The 19,095-nt window shown below is 44.1% G+C and overlaps 2 protein-coding genes across 9 annotated transcripts; one reads left to right on the top strand and one right to left on the bottom strand.

Moving 5' to 3' along the window:
• On the top strand, window positions 1–8,588 carry dpf2 (double PHD fingers 2). 8 transcript variants are annotated; one of them, XM_047151907.2, is made up of 12 exons: window positions 1–64; window positions 1,684–1,844; window positions 2,001–2,108; window positions 2,247–2,431; window positions 2,842–2,934; window positions 3,059–3,140; window positions 3,484–3,525; window positions 5,489–5,626; window positions 5,808–5,939; window positions 6,047–6,159; window positions 6,673–6,754; window positions 6,855–8,588. In XM_047151907.2, exons 1-12 carry the CDS (start codon window positions 33–35, stop codon window positions 6,935–6,937), a joined length of 1,251 nt encoding a protein of 416 aa, XP_047007863.1. In that variant the 5' UTR covers window positions 1–32; the 3' UTR covers window positions 6,938–8,588. The 8 variants fall into 8 exon arrangements, with proteins under 8 accessions (XP_047007863.1, XP_047007862.1, XP_047007861.1 ...); XM_047151906.2 differs by having other exon boundaries at window positions 5,805–5,939; XM_047151905.2 differs by having other exon boundaries at window positions 2,001–2,126.
• Window positions 8,589–8,635: 47 nt separating this feature from the next.
• On the bottom strand, window positions 8,636–13,640 carry chrm1b (cholinergic receptor, muscarinic 1b). The gene is made up of 2 exons (XM_017459573.3): window positions 13,543–13,640; window positions 8,636–11,682 (listed from the first exon to the last, which is right to left on the bottom strand). Exon 2 carries the CDS (start codon window positions 11,581–11,583, stop codon window positions 10,063–10,065), a length of 1,521 nt encoding a protein of 506 aa, XP_017315062.1. The 5' UTR covers window positions 11,584–11,682; window positions 13,543–13,640; the 3' UTR covers window positions 8,636–10,062.
• Between the last annotated feature and the right edge of the window lie 5,455 nt (window positions 13,641–19,095).

Here is a 19,095-nt window from a genome sequence, read left to right as displayed (position 1 = left end):
CTCCCATTCAGTACAAGCGTAGGCGAACCAAGATGGCGGCGGTGGTGGAGAATGTTGTCAAACTGTGAGTACATTTCTCACATTTCTCTGACTTAAAAGCGAGCCGTTAGCGTTTTGGCGCCGCTTTAGCGCGTGTTAAAAGGAACTTAAGCCGTTTTGTCGGTGGTCGTAACTTAGAACAGCGAGCGACGTCTTGAAGCGCACTGTAGTAGCTTGTCGCTAACATTAGCTAGCTAGTTAGCGTTAGCTTGCACTGTTGGCTAACTTGCTCGAATGTCCTAGTCGAGGGTTAAAAAAAAAAAAGCTACCCCCACTGTTATTTCTATCCCACCCATATTCAGGGCGCCGAGTCCCACTTTTGCTGCGTCGGGATTGGTTTGTTGTGTCACGCCCACTTTGCTGTAATTGGCTGTTTCGATTGGGTTTTCGACGAAGCTTTGTTGGAATGCGGAATGAACCTGTCGGAGCGCAGGATAGTAAAATAAGGGGCGGGGGTTGCGTCGGAATACTGGTGGGGAAAAAACAGCCGGTCTTGAAGGGGAGGGGAGCGAAATGGGTCAAGTTTTTGAAGGTTTTCGTGACTTTTTAACGAAAGGAATTATTTTTAAAAAGCACAAGAGTGTATTTTTAAACGTGTAGCGGTGCTATAGAGCTGCTGGTAACCCCGTGTATGTATGTATGTGTGTGTGTTTGTTTCACCCCTGGGGCTATAGAAGCCGCCCTGCCTGCACCACCTGCTCTAAATATCAGCTTGAACTCGCACAAACTCGCCCAGAACCCTCATCTTTACCTCCCACTTTAACTCTGTAGCATGTAAACCTACCTCATATACATTTTAATCAAATAAAACCATACAGTGTGTCATTTCTTTTAAAGATGCACTGTACACTGACAGGATGAGGGGGTTGTGCTTTAAATACTTCGTTATTGTAGTATGAATCCCGATGATCCGATCCGATCTGACCTGACCGTATTCATTTTGCGACACACTGTTGAGTTTCTCGTCATCAGATCATTATGGTCAGTGTGGATCGCTTCCTTGGGGACGGGGAAGTGAGACTAAACCAGGAAATGATTTTGGTTCACGAAGCAGTTTTCATAATTCAATTCCCTTTCGAGTGTGAAGCTCGAACGCGGCGAAGCATCCGCCTGTCCGTACGCAAGGCTTTCTGCTCGTGTTTACGTTGTATCGGTTTATAAAAAGACCGTTGACGTTGATTTGGTCGTAAACGGTCGGTTTTCTCACTTCTCGGACCGGTCCTGTGGCGCCTGTGGTCCGATGTTTCTTCGGTTCCTCCCGTTTATTCCTATTCGATGCCCAAATACGGACGAGATGTTCCACTTCGTCCTTCCCGTCGCAGTCCTCTCTTCCTTCCCTCGTTTGGCCCTTTCGGGAGTGCTTTCTGGCTCTTAGCGGCTGCTCGGCAACGGCATGTCACCTCCTGCTGTCAGGATCTCTCTCTCTCTCACTCCCACACACACACAGTGAAAGGGCTGAGCAGCTGCTCCGCCTTCTGCTGCTGATTAGCCTCTCGCACAAAAGGTGTTGATTAAACTCCTAGGCTGTGTTGTTATATATATACACACACACACACACACACACGGGAGGCGCTGAGTTAATCTGATTTCATGAGATGTCTGAAAAGAAACCACAACTTTTAATGTGTGTGTGTGTGTGTGTAGACTGGGAGAGCAGTACTACAGAGACGCTCTGGAGCAGTGCCATAACTATAACGCCCGTCTGTGCGCAGAGAGGAGTGTGAGGATGCCCTTCCTCGACTCGCAGACCGGCGTCGCCCAGAGCAACTGCTACATCTGGATGGAGAAGAGACACAGAGGACCAGGTATGATATACACCACACACACTCACACACACGTTAAAAAAAAACATGATGTGTGAGTACCAGCGCCTCTGTGTCTCTCTCTCTCTCTCTCTCTCTCTCTCTCTCTCTCTCTCTCTCTCTGTCCCTGTCCCTGTCCCTGGGTGTGTGTGTGTGAAGGTGTGGCTCCGGGGCAGTTATACACGTACCCCGCCCGCCGCTGGAGGAAGAAGAGGAGAGCTCATCCTCCAGAAGACCCTCGACTGGCTTTCCCCTCCCTGAAGACAGGTACTCTTCTGAAGACAGGTACTCCATCAGGAGCTGCAGCGTTTACGGATCCTGTACACGTTTGTCGCTCCTCATCATACTTTAATGAAACGTTCGTTCGGTGAGCAGAAATGTGTGTGTGTGTGTGTGTGCGTGTAGAATTGGACCTGGGTCTGAAGAAGGACCTGCTCGGCACCAGCGATGGCAGCAGCAGTCTGGAGGCCCTGCTCCGAGGAGAGCCGCTAGAGAAGAGAGCGGCGCTGGAGCTCAGAGCCAACGACGAGGAGCCCGCGCACAACGAGTACACGAGCGGAGGACTCAACCCTGCGACCAGAGCGAGGAAGGTAACACACACACATTTACACAGTAACACGTACGCAGTCCTCAACCCTTACACCTTCTGATCACACTAACTTCGCCCCAAAAGACTTTTCGTCGAGAGGTTACCTACCTTCCTGAGTTTCAGTGTTGAATCGAAGTGACCGGCCAACTATGTTATAACAGTTAAGAAGAGCTCTTCAGTAGCTTTCAGACCACTCCAGGTGAGACCTCCAGCGCCCGAGACAGAGGCTACAGAAACCGGGCATTTTAGCCGACTTTGGAGCTGTCTTCCTGGTTAACATGACGCCTCCAAGGCTTCTGTGGAGCTCGTTACGTTTCAGCCGGTCACTTCCCCAGATCAAAGACTTTATATATTCAACCAATCAAATCGCTCTGTGTGTGTGTGTGTGTGTGTGTGTGTGTGTGTGTGTAGAGAATCGTGGAACCTGATGACTTCTTGGATGACCTTGACGATGAAGATTATGAGGAAGACACACCGAAGAGACGCGGCAAAGGCAAGGGAAAGGTATGTGTTGTTCGTGTTTATCGATTATAGTACGGCGTGCGTCGTTTATAACGTATCAGAACGTCACGGTTGCGGGTCACGTGACTTCCTATGATTATTAATCGTAGTCTTCGTCTGTGTTTAGGGGCGGGGCGTGAGCAGCGCCCGCAAGAAGCTGGACGCAGCAGCCGCTCTCGAGGATCGGGACAAACCTTACGCCTGCGACAGTGAGTCACACGCACGGCATTCTGGGAAACGAACTTCAGAGTAAAAAAAACCCCAAAACAAATGTATTTGTATCCAGTTTTGTAATAAAATTCATGTACAGTGACACTTTTGATTACAGGTATTCTGTTGTTGTTGTTTACGCTCGTCTTCACAGTAGCACTCTTTATCTCCTCCATCCCCTTTAAGACGCGCCGCAGTGCCGCGCTGAAGTTCCTGTTTTCCTTCGTCCTTCAGACTCGATCATTTGACTTCTTTTTATTTTTCCTGATTCTCAGTGTCACTCTGTGAGTCTGTCTGTTCTCTCCCTCGCTCTTTCTCTTTATGTCTCTCGCTCTCTTTCAGACACTTTCAAACAAAAGCATATTTCAAAATCTTCTGAACGAGGTATATTTCTCTCTGTCTCTCTCTCTCTCTCTCTCTCTCTTTCTCTCTCACTTCCTGTTCCTGCTTCTCCCCTCTGCTTTTCACTGCTTGATTTGTGAATGGAATTTTTTTGTGTGTGTTTTATGTGCATTTATTTATTTATTTATTTATTTATTTATTTATTTATTTATGTCGGGGTGGTATTATTGGGAGTTTGTTAGTTTAAATCTTGCGCTATACAGCATTCGGGCTGCACCGCAAACAAGTTCTGCTACTAAACCGTTTAATTACGGAACGTGCTAGTTTACAATAAACACACAACTCCAGCTAGGCTGCTTACCAAACATCAGGCATGACATAAGATGGCGTGTGTGTATATATATCGCTTTTAACAATCGACGTTGTCTGAAAGCAGCTCGACGGAAAAGAAAAGAAAAAGGCGGTTGTCGAATTACACGTTAGCTTAGTTTTATTTTAGCTCTGGTGAGGGAACGATGTGTATAGCTGCTGTAACGTAAGTGGAACAGGGACTCGCTCGTTTCATGGAGGTTCGAGGATGACCGGCGTAACTGTAAACGGATAAAAACGTGTCGTTCTTTTAATGTTTCACAAAAAAAAAAAAAATCAATCATCGGCGTTGGTAAATTGCTACGAGTTGTCGGAATTCGACGAAGCTGCGAAGTTTCAAATAAGCGCACATTTGTATTCTTATTCTTGTCCGCGAGCTACTCTAGCTAGGCTAGTTAGCACACGCCCGACATGTTAGCGTGCTGTTTTAATTGTTTTAACGTTGTCGCATCTGTCCGGTAGCGTTAATGGCGTACAATTATATATTGATTTATTTTTCAAATCGTATTGAAATCGCCGGTGAGGGAACGGCGTAACGTACGTGATAACAGGAACCCGTTTTGCGTATGTTGAACGTAGCTATAAAACGCTATGTAAGAATTTTTTATGTAGTAAATCTGCTCACACGGCGACGCTCATCGTGCGATTTGTGTCGTTCTTTCCTTTCTCTGCGCCATTTCTCCTTCCTTCCTTCTTTTCTTCACGAGGTGTGCTGCTGTTTTGGAGTGAATGCGTCTGCTTTGCTGAAACCTCGCCTTATCTTTCCATCTTTCCCCTCATCTATCTCTTCATCCTCCGTGGTTTTTTTTTTCACGTCTCTCTTTCTTGTTTTTTGTTTTTTTTTGTTTTTGCACCCTACTAAAAATACCTCTCTTTGTTCTATCGCTCGTTGCATCTTCCTCTCTTCTCCACTCCTTGGCCTAGACTGAAATAGCACCTCTGCTTTTGTTTTTGTTTTGATCATTTGTGTGCGTTTGTGTGTTTTCAGACTGAATGCTTAGAAGAACTGCTCCTGTTTTAGTGCTTTAATACAGTGGCTTGTATAAGTATTCACCCCCCAGACACCCCAACCCCCCCGCCGGACACATTACCCCCATTTTGTAGCGTTACAACCCGAACTGAGCAAAACACTGCTGGAAACGCCGTAGCGTGTGTGAAGCACGGTGGTGGTAGCGTCACGTTGAGCGTTACCGTTGGCTTCATGGGGGGTGAATATGTATGCGAGCCTTTATATTTTGTTGCATCTCGTGGTAAGCTGAAGTTGAACCTCTCATCCTCCAGGGTGGGTGTGTGTGTGTATTTACGATTATATTTAATGTAACAGTCTGAAGTAAGAGAATGACAGTTTTCACACGACGCCTCTCTCGATACAGTACGTGTGGTTCCCCGGAGAAACCATGATCTTTGTGAAAGCCTACACCCCACGCCACACCCCCCACCCCACCTTACCGTTAGGCTTTAGATCTACTCTACGTTTACGTGGACAGTGAAAAGTTCTGAGTATTAGCAGTGTGTGTCTCTTACTGTGGCTTTGCGTGTGTGTCAAGAGTGAACAAAACACCGTACGGGTGCAAAATAGCTGTGATGCTAAATAGGGTGTGTGTGTGTGTGTGTGTGTGTGTGTGTGTGTGTGTAGTCTGTGGGAAACGCTACAAGAACAGGCCCGGTCTGAGCTACCATTACACCCACTCTCATTTAGCCGAGGAGGAAGGGGAGGAAAAGGAGGAGGTGGAGCTTCAAGAGCAGACTCCGCCCCCACCCGAGGAGCCCAAGAGTGAGGAGTTCATTTTGCTCTGATTTTATTCATTTATTTATTTATACGTAGCACACACACCTACTGTTCTGTACCTCGTGTTTCTCCATGTTAAAGAATATAAACATAAAGCGTGTGCGTATGGCGTGTTTATTACTTTTGATATATTTAACCTAGAAGGTTGTGTTTTTCTCTCTAGCAGCCCCTAAGAAAGGTCCTGATGGTTTGGCTCTGCCCAACAACTACTGCGATTTCTGTCTGGGTGACTCCAACCTGAACCAGAAAACCGGCCAATCAGAAGAGCTGGTGTCCTGCTCCGACTGCGGCCGCTCCGGTACGAAAGAATACGTCCGTTTTTAATAATAATAATAAAAAAAAAAACATTCCAGCGATCGCTGGTGCTCTAATACGGTCTCTGGTCTTTCGCTTTCCGTTCTACAGGTCATCCCTCGTGTCTGCAGTTCACCCCGGTGATGATGGCGGCGGTGAAGACGTACCGCTGGCAGTGCATCGAGTGCAAGTGCTGCAACATGTGCGGCACGTCGGAGAACGACGTACGTTTGGTCTTACTGTGGTTTCTGTGGACTTCCACGGCGGACGCTCGGGAAAACCCCGAGCTTAATAATCGGTGTTGTTTAACGGAGGATACGGTTGATACGGTGGTTTGGAAGGAGTCTCCAGCGCTAGAGCTTTGTCTTATTACCTTAGAGTTTATAGTTGCTGTAACGTCTTCGAGAAACCATCTCGCAGACGTTCCACAACCTTAAACGTAACTATAAACGGATAAAAATCACCACACGATGTTCTTTAACTAAATTAAAAAACCGTAATGAAAAAAAAACACTTCAAGCTGTGCTGTTGTCGGAAATTTGGCTTCGTTGGGGTAAGAGTCACGCTGCGTCCCGATTCTTTTCTTCTAGAAGCACGCCACCTAGTGTTTTACTCCTTATCGACGCTCATGTGCGAGAACAAACATTTAATTCTATTTATCTATTTATTTATTTATTTTACCACCATACTTGACCAGGTGTATTGTGGGTAATCTAGAATTTCCCGCTTGTCCACAGGACCAGCTACTCTTTTGCGATGACTGTGACCGAGGCTATCATATGTACTGCCTCACCCCGCCCATGTCGGAGCCCCCTGAAGGTAAAAACACACACACCCACACACGCATGCGCGCTATAACGGCGCGCTAGCTTCCATGCACGCGGAATTAACCCTGCCGTTCTCCACGCCCGCTCTGCAGGAAGCTGGAGCTGCCATTTGTGTTTGGACCTGCTGAAAGAGAAGGCGTCCATATACCAGAACCAGAACGCTCCGCCGTCGTGATGGACCCGCCGCAGAACACTGAGCCCTGCGTTCTCGGTCCCCAGCTCTTTAGGTGGCCACTCGGCAAGTGAGATAAGAGATGAGAGAGAGAGAGATGCTGGGGACCGGAAAAGGGAAACATAGTGAACCTATTTACCCAAGGAAAGGGAGGGATGAAACGGATAAACAGAACACGCATCCCTCCTCTTTGGCAGGTTTAATTCCAATATGACTGTTACACAGTTCCACGTTTTAAACTACCCACTGCTTTTTGTTTTCAACTATTAATCTGAAAAATAATACATCATAATAATAGGAAGAATAGCGATTATAACTGACTGACTAATCCAAACCCAAACTGTCCATCAATCCGCTTTGAGAATATACGCCTCTGCTCATTAGTAAACGCGTCCTTCAGCTACTCGGATCGTTCACCACACTATCTGACATCGTTAGAGACTACTCTTAGTACCGGTTACGTTTCTGGTCACCCAGTAATAGTTGAAACCAATCAGCATGCTTGTTCGTAATAAGACAAACGGTAGCGTGTTGGTTTTGTTTTTTTTTTGTTTGTTTGTTTTTTTTGTATATTTATATATTTGTAAAGCATATAAAGGTGTGATGTATTTAAAAGTGAGATTATAAAAAAAAAAAAGAAAAAAGTGATTGGTTATTATTTTAGCCTGTTTCTTTATGTTGCAAGCCAGTGCCATCGCTGCGTCTGCTTTGCCGCCATCGCCATCGTCGTCGCGGGGGAAGCGTCGACGATCGTCCCTTAAGCTGGGCTTTTTTTTTTGTCGTCTTTAGTTCGTTAAAAAAAAAAACCACAACTTCCTCAAGGATCTAATACGAAAGTGAAATGTAGCGTATTAGCGTGTAAGATGGCTCAGGAGACGTTTCGATTGGCTTGTAATCGACTTAAAATGTCCCTTCACGCAAGATTCGTGGATTTTCGAGAATAACGGCTCGTATCTCAGGTTGGTTTCTCGTAGACGTTAGATTTGTTGTCGGAACTAGCTAATCCAGTACTGACGCACCGTTCAGCGCGACATGCAATATGGCCAGGTTTTTTTTTTTCTTCTTCCCTTTTCTAAAAATGGACATAAAAAAAAAATCGTGCACACGACGTTCTGTCTGTTCGGATGATGGTGTTATTTGTCAAGACGGTTACTCTAGTCACTTCCAGCACCTGTCACTTTGACCGTATCCTAGTGTCATTTACAGTTAGAACTGTTTAAGCATATGCATGTTTACCTGGTTCCGCCAGTCCAATACACCTGCGCTTATACTCGCCTCTTGTTGCACTCAAAATAACAGTTTTTTTTTTTGTTGTTGTTGTTTGTTTTTTTGCGGGGCGGGGCTAGGGAGCAGTTTTGTAATATTTAGTTCTGCTGTTGTATCAGTAGTCACCTAACCATTGTTAACACAGTAAATGACGATAAATTTTTGTTAGTTCAACTTTTGTTAGTTCAACTTTTAAAAAACATAATTTTTTAAACAGTGGCCATTAATTATAATTTTTTTTTTGTTAATTATTTGCCTGGTTGTTTTTAAGCAGTTTAATTCATGATGGAATGTTTTTTGTTTATTTGTTGTTGTTTTTTTGCTTTGTGGTACAAAATCCTGACTTCTTTTTCTCCAAGGAAAATAAAACCTATTTAGAACTATTATATTTATGCTGTGCTACGTCGACATTTATACTCACCCGTGGCTCTGTGGGATTGTACACACTCGAGGAAAACTAGCGTCACACACACATACGTGTGGGCCGTCCTCGGACTCGCGAAATTGAAGGATTTCCAAGAGGCGTGACAAAACGAGCTCGGTGATGGGTTAAGGTTGGAGTGGAAGAACGCGAGTGTCCTACACAGAGCCCTGAACACCTTTTGGGATGAACGGGGACACCGACTGCACCCTAGACGACCTCGACATCCCAGCATCACTTCCTGGTCTTACGCTCTGAATGAACACGCATCCCCACAGCTGCGCTCCGAAATCTAGCGGATTCCCGGAAGAGTGGAGCTTATAATAACAGTAAAGGGTTAATAAATCCAGAACGGGATGCTCAGCAAGCACTCAATATGTGTGTGATGGTCAAGTGTTCAAACTTTTCGACCGTATCGTATCTATTCAAAATGTATGTTTTGGGGATTTTAAGAAAATGACATGATGTAGCGATTATCGACTCGTTTAACTAGTTATAGTTAAATGATTTGGTACGAAGTCTAGTGTAGTGTAGTGTAGTGCTGCCACGGCATGCTTGCTAATGGATAATCAATTCCTCCGCCATTTTTTAAATGTAAAATCCGATTATATATCGATTTGTATGATAAGTTGTCGCAGCCCCACATTTATAATCGAATCTGTTCATGCTTGTTAATTCTTTGACATTGAACGTAAACACTGATCTTTTGATCATGACTCTTTACTGAGTTCTTAGATGCCTTTTACATGAATATGAAGCATAACATGGCCATAACTTACAATCCTGTAAAGTTCTTAAATCGTGTTCGTATCGTAATTCATCTCACGAGTTCATAACTAGGAAGGATCCGTAGCATAGCCCGAGTAATACCGCTGACGGAAAAAAACCCTCAGTGGAGGAGTCTGGCTGCGTCGTTCAAAGGGGCCGTGTATAGGAAACACAGGGAGCGGTTGTTATTTTAGTCCTCTTTTCCCGTCCCTCTTGTTTGAAACGGCACACGGCCGAGACGTTCGATTGGTAGGCAGGACATGAGGGCAGATATGTTGTAAGATGGGGCAGGAAAGAAGTTGGGCGCGGATTTGGAAAAACGTAACATAACATAACATAGCAGTGCTTCGATAAAACACCAAAAATATCCAAACGTTCCACGTCGTGTATATCCGGCGAAAAAGTCAAAAATGAGAGAATGTTGTTGAGTGAATCGGATCCTCGTGTTGAGGCTGAGGAATATTATTATACAAACGATGATCCAGAACAAGCTCTACTGTGGATTAAAAACGTTTAACGCCTTTTGTAAAGTCTTGAGGGAAGTCTACAGATGTCCAATCAATCAGACGGACCGTCTGACCGTCTGGGACGGCTTTAGAAGCAAAACTCCAGTTCTTTTTACATCCGTGTTTCCTATACGTTGTTGCGTAAAATACGGGACACGGTTTGCACATCACACTGTGCTGCATGACTTATTCGGCCTCGCGGAAGCCCGATGGCTCCGGTGACTTGTTTGCCATTTTCTGGCGTCTCCACGGCGACACAGTAGCAGCGTTTTGAAAGTGGCTCGGAAGGACTCGTTACAGAGAGCGTAGCACATGGGGTTAACCGTGCTGTTGACGTAGCACAACCAGTATCCCAGATGCCACAACTTTTCCGGGACGCAGTACGAAATAGAAGCCAAGACCATGATGTTGTACGGCGTCCATGTCAGGATGAAAGCCAATAAGATGGCGCTCAACGTCCGTGCCGCCTTCTTTTCTCGAATGATGTTTATTCGCCTTTTGGTTTTGGGCTGCTTGTGGAGGCCGAGGTCCAGCTGTCTGTTCTTTTTGAGTGGGAGATGTTTGGAGGGTTGGCTGGACAACGGGTCGGCAACTTGGATGGCTGGAACTTCCTGCTGACTCGCCGATGTCGCTTGCAGATCCTTCAGCTTGATCACTGCGGGATTTGACGCGGACGGCGTCGCCGCTTTGTGGTCTTGTTTTTGCTCTTCCTCGCTCGTCGAAGACGTCGCAGCGTCGTCGTCATCCTCATCTTCGATGTTCCAGCTGCTGCTGCTGCATGCCTCCCTGTAATTGATTTCACTCGGTGGTGGCGGCACGGGTAGATTTCCCGGAACCAAAGGAAGTTGTTTTTGTCTTGCTGGAAAGCACCCACCTGATGTTTTCCTAGCAAGCTCTGGACCCTTTCTGGGATGTGTCTCAATGGAGCTTCTGAGACTGCTTTGGGTACTGTTGGACCACTTGTTTGCTATCTTCACCGAGCTACTCTGACTGCTACCGACAGACCCGACGAACTTGGCAAGCCCTTTTGCCCTGTTCTCAATCTCCCAGTAAATCCGCCAGTATAGAATGATCATGATGCTGACAGGGAGGTAGAAAGCCGCTATGGCTGTCCCAAAGGTTAAAGAAGGCACTTTTAGAAACGGGATCGAGCAGTCCACCTTGTCCTTCAGTGTTCTTTTTGAATGGGGCCAAAACAAGATCGCAGGGCCCCATAGTACAAACGATATCCCCCACGCTAGTGTGATCAACACCGCAGCTTTTCTGGGCGTCCGTTTGACCCGATACGTCAACGGTCGGGTTACAGAGAAGTACCTGTCGAAGCTAATTACTAGGAGGTTCATGACTGAAGCATTGCTAGCTACATAGTCTAATGCTAGCCAGAGATCGCATGCTAGATGTCCCAACATCCAGCGACCCATTATGATGTTGGCTGTGTAGAGGTTCATCGAGACTGTGCCTAGGATTAAATCAGCCACTGCCAAACTCAAGAGATAATAGTTGCTGATGGTTCTTAGTTGCCGGTTGAGCCGGAAGGAGACGAGCACTAACAGGTTACCCAAGATGGTGATGAACGAGAGCGTGCCGGTCACAAGAACGATCAGAACCACTTCCCAAGGCTCATGGCCCCCTAGTGGACCTAGATCTACTGTCGTATTGGATGCCTGGATTTCGCAGGTGTGGCTCATGTTTCCGCCCAAGATGCAACATGAAGTTCTCGAGGAAAAGGCTCATTCTTCATGAGTGTTAGAGAGTTGAGGTCTTGGCGTCGCCGGCTTCGGATTCTTCTGATGAAAGAAAGAAAAGGGATACGGGTAAGTTTTATGTCAAGTGAAATAAAATGTGTTGGGGGCTTGTAAAGGTTTATCAGGACCACACTCTCATAAGAGCACTGGTCCTCTCTGCTTTGATTTCTTTCCTCGCCGTCATACGCATTTATATAAAGTGAGGTAGAATCCAATCTAATCCAATCCCAGCACAACTCTTAGCAGCTGTGTAACAATGTTACGCCGACAGTGCTGGAATCCTCATCGCAAGCTCCCATCAAAACCTGCCAAGCTTCCTTTACCCGACTACTGATTTATTCACATTTAATCAAAGAACAACCGCAATAGCAGCGAAATTTTGTTTTTATCACCGAGCGTGCTTAACCGGGGCTTCCGTTTTACGTGTATGCAGACGTGCACGTCAGTAATAATTGTAGGCTTGCGTGGATATTAATATTGACATACAGGGCTTGCTTGTTTTAAGAAACCTTTATTGTGTAATAAACCCAACCGGTGCATGTTATCACCTCATTCTAGATAAGCGATAGTCCGTCTGATCGCTGCTCGACGCTTCGTCAAAACGACTCCCCGAACGAGAACCAGATCAGCGCGGCGTCACTGTTTTCCTTTTGGCGTATCCCAAATTCATTAGGCGAAGCTCATTAAGAATCCGAAGCGTCTCCCGTGTACCCTGTCTGTTTGATGTACTCGGACCGTGTTGACTCGGACACGTATTTACCCGGCCACATTTACTTTACGATAGGTTGTCTTTTAATAACTGGGGGAAATGAGCTTCACACGTGCCGGTGACGTCTTCGATGTGCACACGGTGTACGTTAGACAGCCGTGTTTCGCCACGTATACGATGGGGTTCGAAATAACGTCAGTGCGATGATTTGGCTGGAAAGGTTCTAATCGACTTGCTGGAGAGAGAAGGGACGAGTTCAAACTCGTGCGATGAATAATATCGAAGTGGTTTTTCCTAACTTGGAGCGCCGTGCCGTGTCGTCGCGTAAATTCATGTTCCCCAAAGTCCAGACTGAAGTGGGTCAGTAAACCCTCTCGCGCTCGGTTTATTTAACCGGAATAGAGTGCGTCTGGGTTGATACTCCACGCTGATGGTTAATTTGTCTTCTGCTTCGTCGCGGCCGTGTTGTAGCTAATGCCATTTCAAACATTCTCGCATGATTCATGTGTCCTGTTCTTCTAGAGACGGGCTTATTATTTATGATTAAAACACTTTTAATACCATCCCCCCTTGGCAAAGGCACCTCGACGAGAACTCTTTCAAACTCGCCCTCGAACCCCCCAACCGAACACACATCTGATTTGTTCAACGTTTATTTCTTTTATAGGAAATATTATTGTTCCCGATCTTACTTAAAAATAGTTTTATGTATTTTTCCGGAAATTATAGTACGCTTTAAAAAAAGAAAAAAGATTTTCGATGCATAATTGGATCGTAGTAACCGTTTAGATAACCGTAAAGATTTAAAACGACACATTACATGGACTTTACTAGGTAAAAGGTACACTCGATGAACCCACAGTTTAGTACCCTTTTTTTCTGAGGGTGCAAATGTGGTGTACAGGTAAAAAAAAAAAAAAATTATATATATTTTCCCAAGTTACAAAAGGTGTTGATTTCCTCTCAAAGATACACCACAATCTAAAGGTGACTCAAAGGCTTGGGAACTCTTGAGGAACTCTTGAGATCCATGGAATGTGTTTTATTATTATTATTTATTATTTTTTATGTTTAATTGGATAAACATTTTTAAACCCTAAAAGGTGACGTTCGGTACCTTTCGTTGGATTTACAAGAGTTTACAGGTTACTTTAAATGTATTTTTGGGTGAAGGATAAGTTGTTGACACTTACCATTTGAGAAGATCGCCTGTGTGTCTTTCACTTTCCGGTGGTGGAGAATGTAAAAGCCGACCGTTTCCTCGTCCTGCGTCTGGAATTTTGCACATCTCGCCCACCTGCTTTAGAACTCTCGATGGATATTTCCCAATCGATACTAAACGTTGGGTCCCTTGTAACCCACGTGCCCTATTATAACCATGTTTCTACAACATGCATGCAGTGGATTAGGTTCGAAAAGAAAAGAGGGGGGGAAAAACCCAACAGCTGAGAGGGCACGAGCGTGCTACAGCGCTGTCCGAACGCGCCAGAGGTTCAGAGCCAACTGTCATCATCCGTGTGAACAGCGCACATGCGCGACTGGTGGAGAGCCTCTGACGAGCTGCAGGTGTCCACGCTTCGTGTTTACCTTGCGCGCACGCCCGTGGTCTATTTCCATACGTAAACAATACAGAGCGCGGCTAATTGAACGAGGTGGCTCGAAGGTAGTTTTTTTTTTTTTTTTTTTTTTTTTTTTTTTTTAAATAAATAAAAGTAAATCACGTACTTACTTACATGACAGACGTGATATTAAATTTTGCAACAGTACCATGAAGTGAAAGGTTTTTAAATGCATTCTGTTTGCATAATTAGGAGGGAGAAAAATCGTTATTTTGCAAGGTAGAATACATTGTTGATATGGGAGCGAGAGAGAAAGAAGGAGGGAAAGAGGGGTACGCAATGGGTTTGTGAAGCATTGCAAGGTTTTTGTTTACTTGTTTTTTTTTTGTTGCAGTGGTGGAAATCACAACCCGCAATTATTATATTTAGGGGTCCAAGCACCGAAGTCGATTCAGACCTAATGTATACAGTAAAATAGGAAGTTCAGTAATAGAAAGCTCCATGGCGCTAAAAAATATATATATATTATTTGAAACATTTATAACATTTTTGTGAAATAAATCCACACTGTTTGGGTCGGTGGAAGTGGTTGTGCAGTTAAAGGAACCCCCTGGCTTCAAAACATTTGAGAACCACTGCTGTAACGTACTAATAAAAAAAGTGTAATATTGAGTTGTACTGGTTTACCGTCTGATCTGATCTTGTTTCGGCCGTGATGTATGATATTCTGATGTTTATGACCCCCCCCCCCCCCCCTTCTACGTGCTACTGTTTACGCTAGGGTGAGCAATAAACGTTAATCACACCTGGTAACCGCGCGCTGACGTCCAATCGTAGCTAATTTCCTCAGGTGCCATCTTGGACTGTGTATACATAATTACTGTAAAACCTCCTGCATTGTTTGCTTGGCAAATGTATGCGTTATAAAAATTCTCATTTTACCAAAACTTCATAAAGCCTGTAACCGAGGGACTGTTTTTGCAATTTCCTCGGGTGTGAGGACGACGCAGTAAACGAGGTTATCCGCCGGTGTGTCCGTTCGAGCGAGGACGCTTTGCTGATCACGACTAATCACAGTTTGTGGTAAAGCGACAAGAACGTTAAAATAATTAACAACGTTGTAGGAACGTTTGTTGTGCGATTTGAAATTCCTAACCTGGCATATAGCTTAAAGCAGTGACCGAATAAATATCGGAATCGTCACGCACACGCCAGGCCTCATTTGCGCTGGACGTGAACAAATCGATTCAGAAAAACGTTCCTGTCGGAGAACCCGATTCTGTGCGAATATCCATGAAGGTACGTAGACTCGCTAATGTGAACCTTAGAAAATGTAACTGCAAGTTTAAATTATTGATGGGAGTTGCACTCGTAAACTTAATGAATATTTTGTGAAAGCAATCGTCTTTTCCCCGTCTTCAGCTGCCTAGTTTCGGTGACTCTGTGCCCACTGTAGTCTCCTGATTCCTGTTCTTGGAGTGGAACCCAGTGTGAACGCCTCAAGGTTCAACATGGACTATGTTTACATGGACAGCAATAATCTCTTATTGACCTCATTCTGAATAAGACAATATTCTGATTAAGGTGTTTACATGAGTTGATTTGAGAAGATTCCTTTCGTGTTCCCGTTTTACATGTTCTAGAACATGGATCGATTAACAGCACACGTGATTACTTACCATACATGTCATTACGTCGAGTATCAGTAATCAGAAATCGCTGTTTACATGGTAGTTCCTTAATCAGAGTATTGTATTAATCAGGTTAATAATGGATTATTGTTGTCCATGTAAATGTAGTGATTATGTTGTGTCCTGAGATGCTTTTCAGCTCAGTGTGGTTGTAATGCGTGCTTATTTGAGTTACCGTAGTCTTCCCGTCAGCTCGAACCAGTCTGGCCCCTGATCTCACTCTCATATCAACAAAGCTTTTACTTGATGGTTTTTTTTTTTCTCCGTTTCCGCACCACTCTAGAGACTCCTTGGTGTGAAAATCCCAGGAGCTCAACAGTTATTGAAATACTCAAACTGGCGCCAACAACCATGCCGTGGTCAAAGTCGGCGAGATCATCATGATGTTTGACTTGAAAATTAACTAAAGCTCTTGACCCGTATCTATATGACTTTATGCGTTTGTGCTGCAGCCAGACGATTGGGCGACAGGATAATTACACGTACGAATGAGCACGTGTACATATAACAACGCATGTAATAAAGTAGTAATGAATAGGCGGTTATATGAAAATAATCAGCACCGCCTGTCCAATCAGAATTGAGCATTAAACAGCACTGTGTTTAAATATAAACAGTAAATTCAGTGGAGAGAGAATGGTTGCGATGGCCAAGAGACTCGAGTGTTTATGAAATACCGTGGGCTTTAGTTTGCTGAGGAGGAAGAAGGATGGTTAGGGTTTTAGAGCTCCATACACAAGCGAGTGTGTGTAAGAATGCGTGTGTTCAACGATTCTGTCTTTCGTCTTGGCAGTCATGAGACTCTAATACAAGCAAAAGTGAGGCGTAGCTGCCCACTTCCATACACACACACACGTCTCATTCCAGCACGGTCCTCGTGCGGATTCTGTTCTGCTCTGTTCAACATCAGTTGTGTGATCTGTTTGTTCCCCTAAAATCTATTTATGGCATGTGTGTGTGTGTGTGTGTGTGTGTGTGTGTGTGTGTTGTAATCTGCTTCATTCTCACTCGCAAGTTTCAATCCACAAGTGTGGGCAAATATTTTGAATAAGTCATGCTAAAATTTTTTCAGAATTAGAATGTCAGTGTTTTATCATGAGGGATGTGTATGTTTGTGTGTATATCTATGTGTATATATATATATATATATATATATATATATATATATATATATATATATATATATATATATATATATATACACACACACACACACACACACACACACACACACACACACACACACACACCCCGATATTAACATATATTTATTATTTCTCTAGCAAGATTTTCCCACTCTTTCTTCCAGAAAACGTTCTAGGTATAAATAAATGATGGTAAGGGCTTCTCCTGTGCACAGTGTGCTGATTCAGGTCTGGGATCGGGCTGGCCAGTCAAAAACATCCATCTTCTTTTCACTAATCCATTCCTTTGTCGAGTCGGACGTATGCTTCGGGTCGTTGTCGTGCTGAAAGGTGAGATTCCTTTTCATCTTCAGCTTAGTATCAGACACCTGAAGGTTTTGCACTAAAATCGACGGGTATTTGTAGCTATTCGTGATTCTCTCCACCTTGTTAGAAGCCCCAGTTCTGGCTGAAGAAAAGCAGCCTCGAAGCATGATGCCGCCACCACCATGCTTCCCCGTGAGAATGGTGTTCTTTTGGTGATGTGCTTTTCTTTTTTTTTCTTTTATTTATTTTTTTTTTACACAAAACATACCTTTTGGAATTGGTCTCATCAGGCCATAACACGTTTTACCACGTGGTTTGGGGTGATTTAGTTGGGCTTGGATGTTTTTTGTGAGAAAGGGCTTCCATCTAGCCGTCTTACCACATAGCCCAGACATCCGAAGAATATGAGAGATTGTTGTCACAAGCGGAGAGCAATCAGATGTTCCTGCAGCTCCTTTAATGTTGCCGTAGGTCTCTTAGCAGCCTCCCGGGTAAGTTTCTGTCTTGTTCTTTTGTACATTTTGGAAGGACGTCCTGTTCTTGGTGACGTCACTGCGGTGCTCTATTTTCTCTATTTGTTGTTGATGGCCTTTACAGTGTTCCAGGGTGCAGCTAATGTTTTGGAATTTTTTTTTTATACCCCTCTCCCAATCGATACCTTTCAACAAATGAGATAACCGTACATGCTTTGTAAGCTCTTTGAGGACCATGGCTTCAGCAGTCAGATGAAACCAAGAAGCTGTGAAGAAAATCCTACAGAAACGGCCGGTCTTTGTTTGGGGTTAATCAGAATCATTCCATTGAGGACGTGATTTGTTCATTCTGAACACAGTCACACTCCAGCCACCAGATTATTGTAAACCCTAACCCCCCCCCCCCCCCCCCCCACATTGAGGCTGGGGAAAGTTCTGAGACGATTGATATTGGTTTCATTTCTTTCTTTATTTTTTACATCACAGAAACCTGCTATTTTAATGGGGGTGTGTAGACTTATATATATCCACTATAAGATTTTAAAACCATTTTAATCATACAGAGCCTGAGCTTAAAATGAAAAAAAAAAAAAAGCCTCATGAAAACATACAAAATGAAACAACACTTAAGGAAAGCTGAAAAGTTACTGAGGGCTTGGTCTTGGATGTCAGTGTTTCACCGAGAAGGTTTTCTCTATAACCTTAGCATCAAGTCCTCAACAGTAGAGGGCAGTAGAGGTACGTTCTCATGACAAAAATGCATTCACTGGATTTTCCAAGCTCAAATTCATCTTCTCTCTTTCTCTGTTAGTATATGAACTGTATGAGATCCAGTACACTCTTGAAATCCCAGCGATTACTATAATACATAGCGTCCAAACAATGATGGGGTGTGTGGTTTAGGACGTCCACAGTGGACTGGTGACGGTAAGATGGACGTTCATGCAATATAATGTGCTGTTGTAGGAATCACAGGGTGGTGTGATGTGGGCCGACGTGAATCAGGGTTACTGTCGACCACCCTGAGGCTGATTATCGTTCCTATAACTGAACATCCTGAAATGTTTTATTCCTCTTGTACTACGTTTTTGTCGGGTTGTCTGCGTGTCCGTCTGAGATTCTCGTGAACAGCGTGAGATCTCAAGAACGACTGATAACTAGAACGGCAGTAGGCTTTATACGGAATTACCGTTGTGCCCAGCAGATGAACCGGTTCGATTTTTCAAACTGATCCAAACAGGGTCAAGGTCACAGCCAAGGTCCATGTCTACTTTGTTACTATGCTTCATACACTATATAACCAAAATAACAGGCCTATGCCTAACTTTTTCTTTCATGTTTCATTTCTGTAATCATGTGTTATGCATGTGTGTATATATATATATATATATATATATATATATATATATATATATATATATATATATATATATATTGTGTGTGTGTGTGTGTGTGGGACACTACAGTTCCAATAATAAAACTGAAAGTAATAAGTGTTGAATTGAGACCAAACCAAAAACAATAGGTCGTGTCCCATAGCTGTGCACGCGGAAGGAGGCGTAAAAATAACAC

This window comes from Ictalurus punctatus, chromosome 28 (genome assembly GCF_001660625.3).
Source record: "Ictalurus punctatus breed USDA103 chromosome 28, Coco_2.0, whole genome shotgun sequence".
NCBI classification, from domain to species: domain Eukaryota; kingdom Metazoa; phylum Chordata; class Actinopteri; order Siluriformes; family Ictaluridae; genus Ictalurus; species Ictalurus punctatus.
This window is presented reverse-complemented; position numbering and strand designations above follow the sequence as displayed.

Coding starts and splice junctions, on each gene's coding strand:
- dpf2 (XM_047151904.2), top strand. CDS start 33: ATGGCGGCGGTGGTGGAGAATGTTGTCAAACT. Junction 2,432..2,841: donor CTGCGACCAGAGCGAGGAAG/GTAACACACACA, acceptor GTGTGTGTGTAG/AGAATCGTGGAACCTGATGA. Junction 5,940..6,046: donor CTCCGACTGCGGCCGCTCCG/GTACGAAAGAAT, acceptor TCCGTTCTACAG/GTCATCCCTCGTGTCTGCAG.
- chrm1b (XM_017459573.3), bottom strand. CDS start 11,583: ATGAGCCACACCTGCGAAATCCAGGCATCCAATACGACAGTAGATCTA.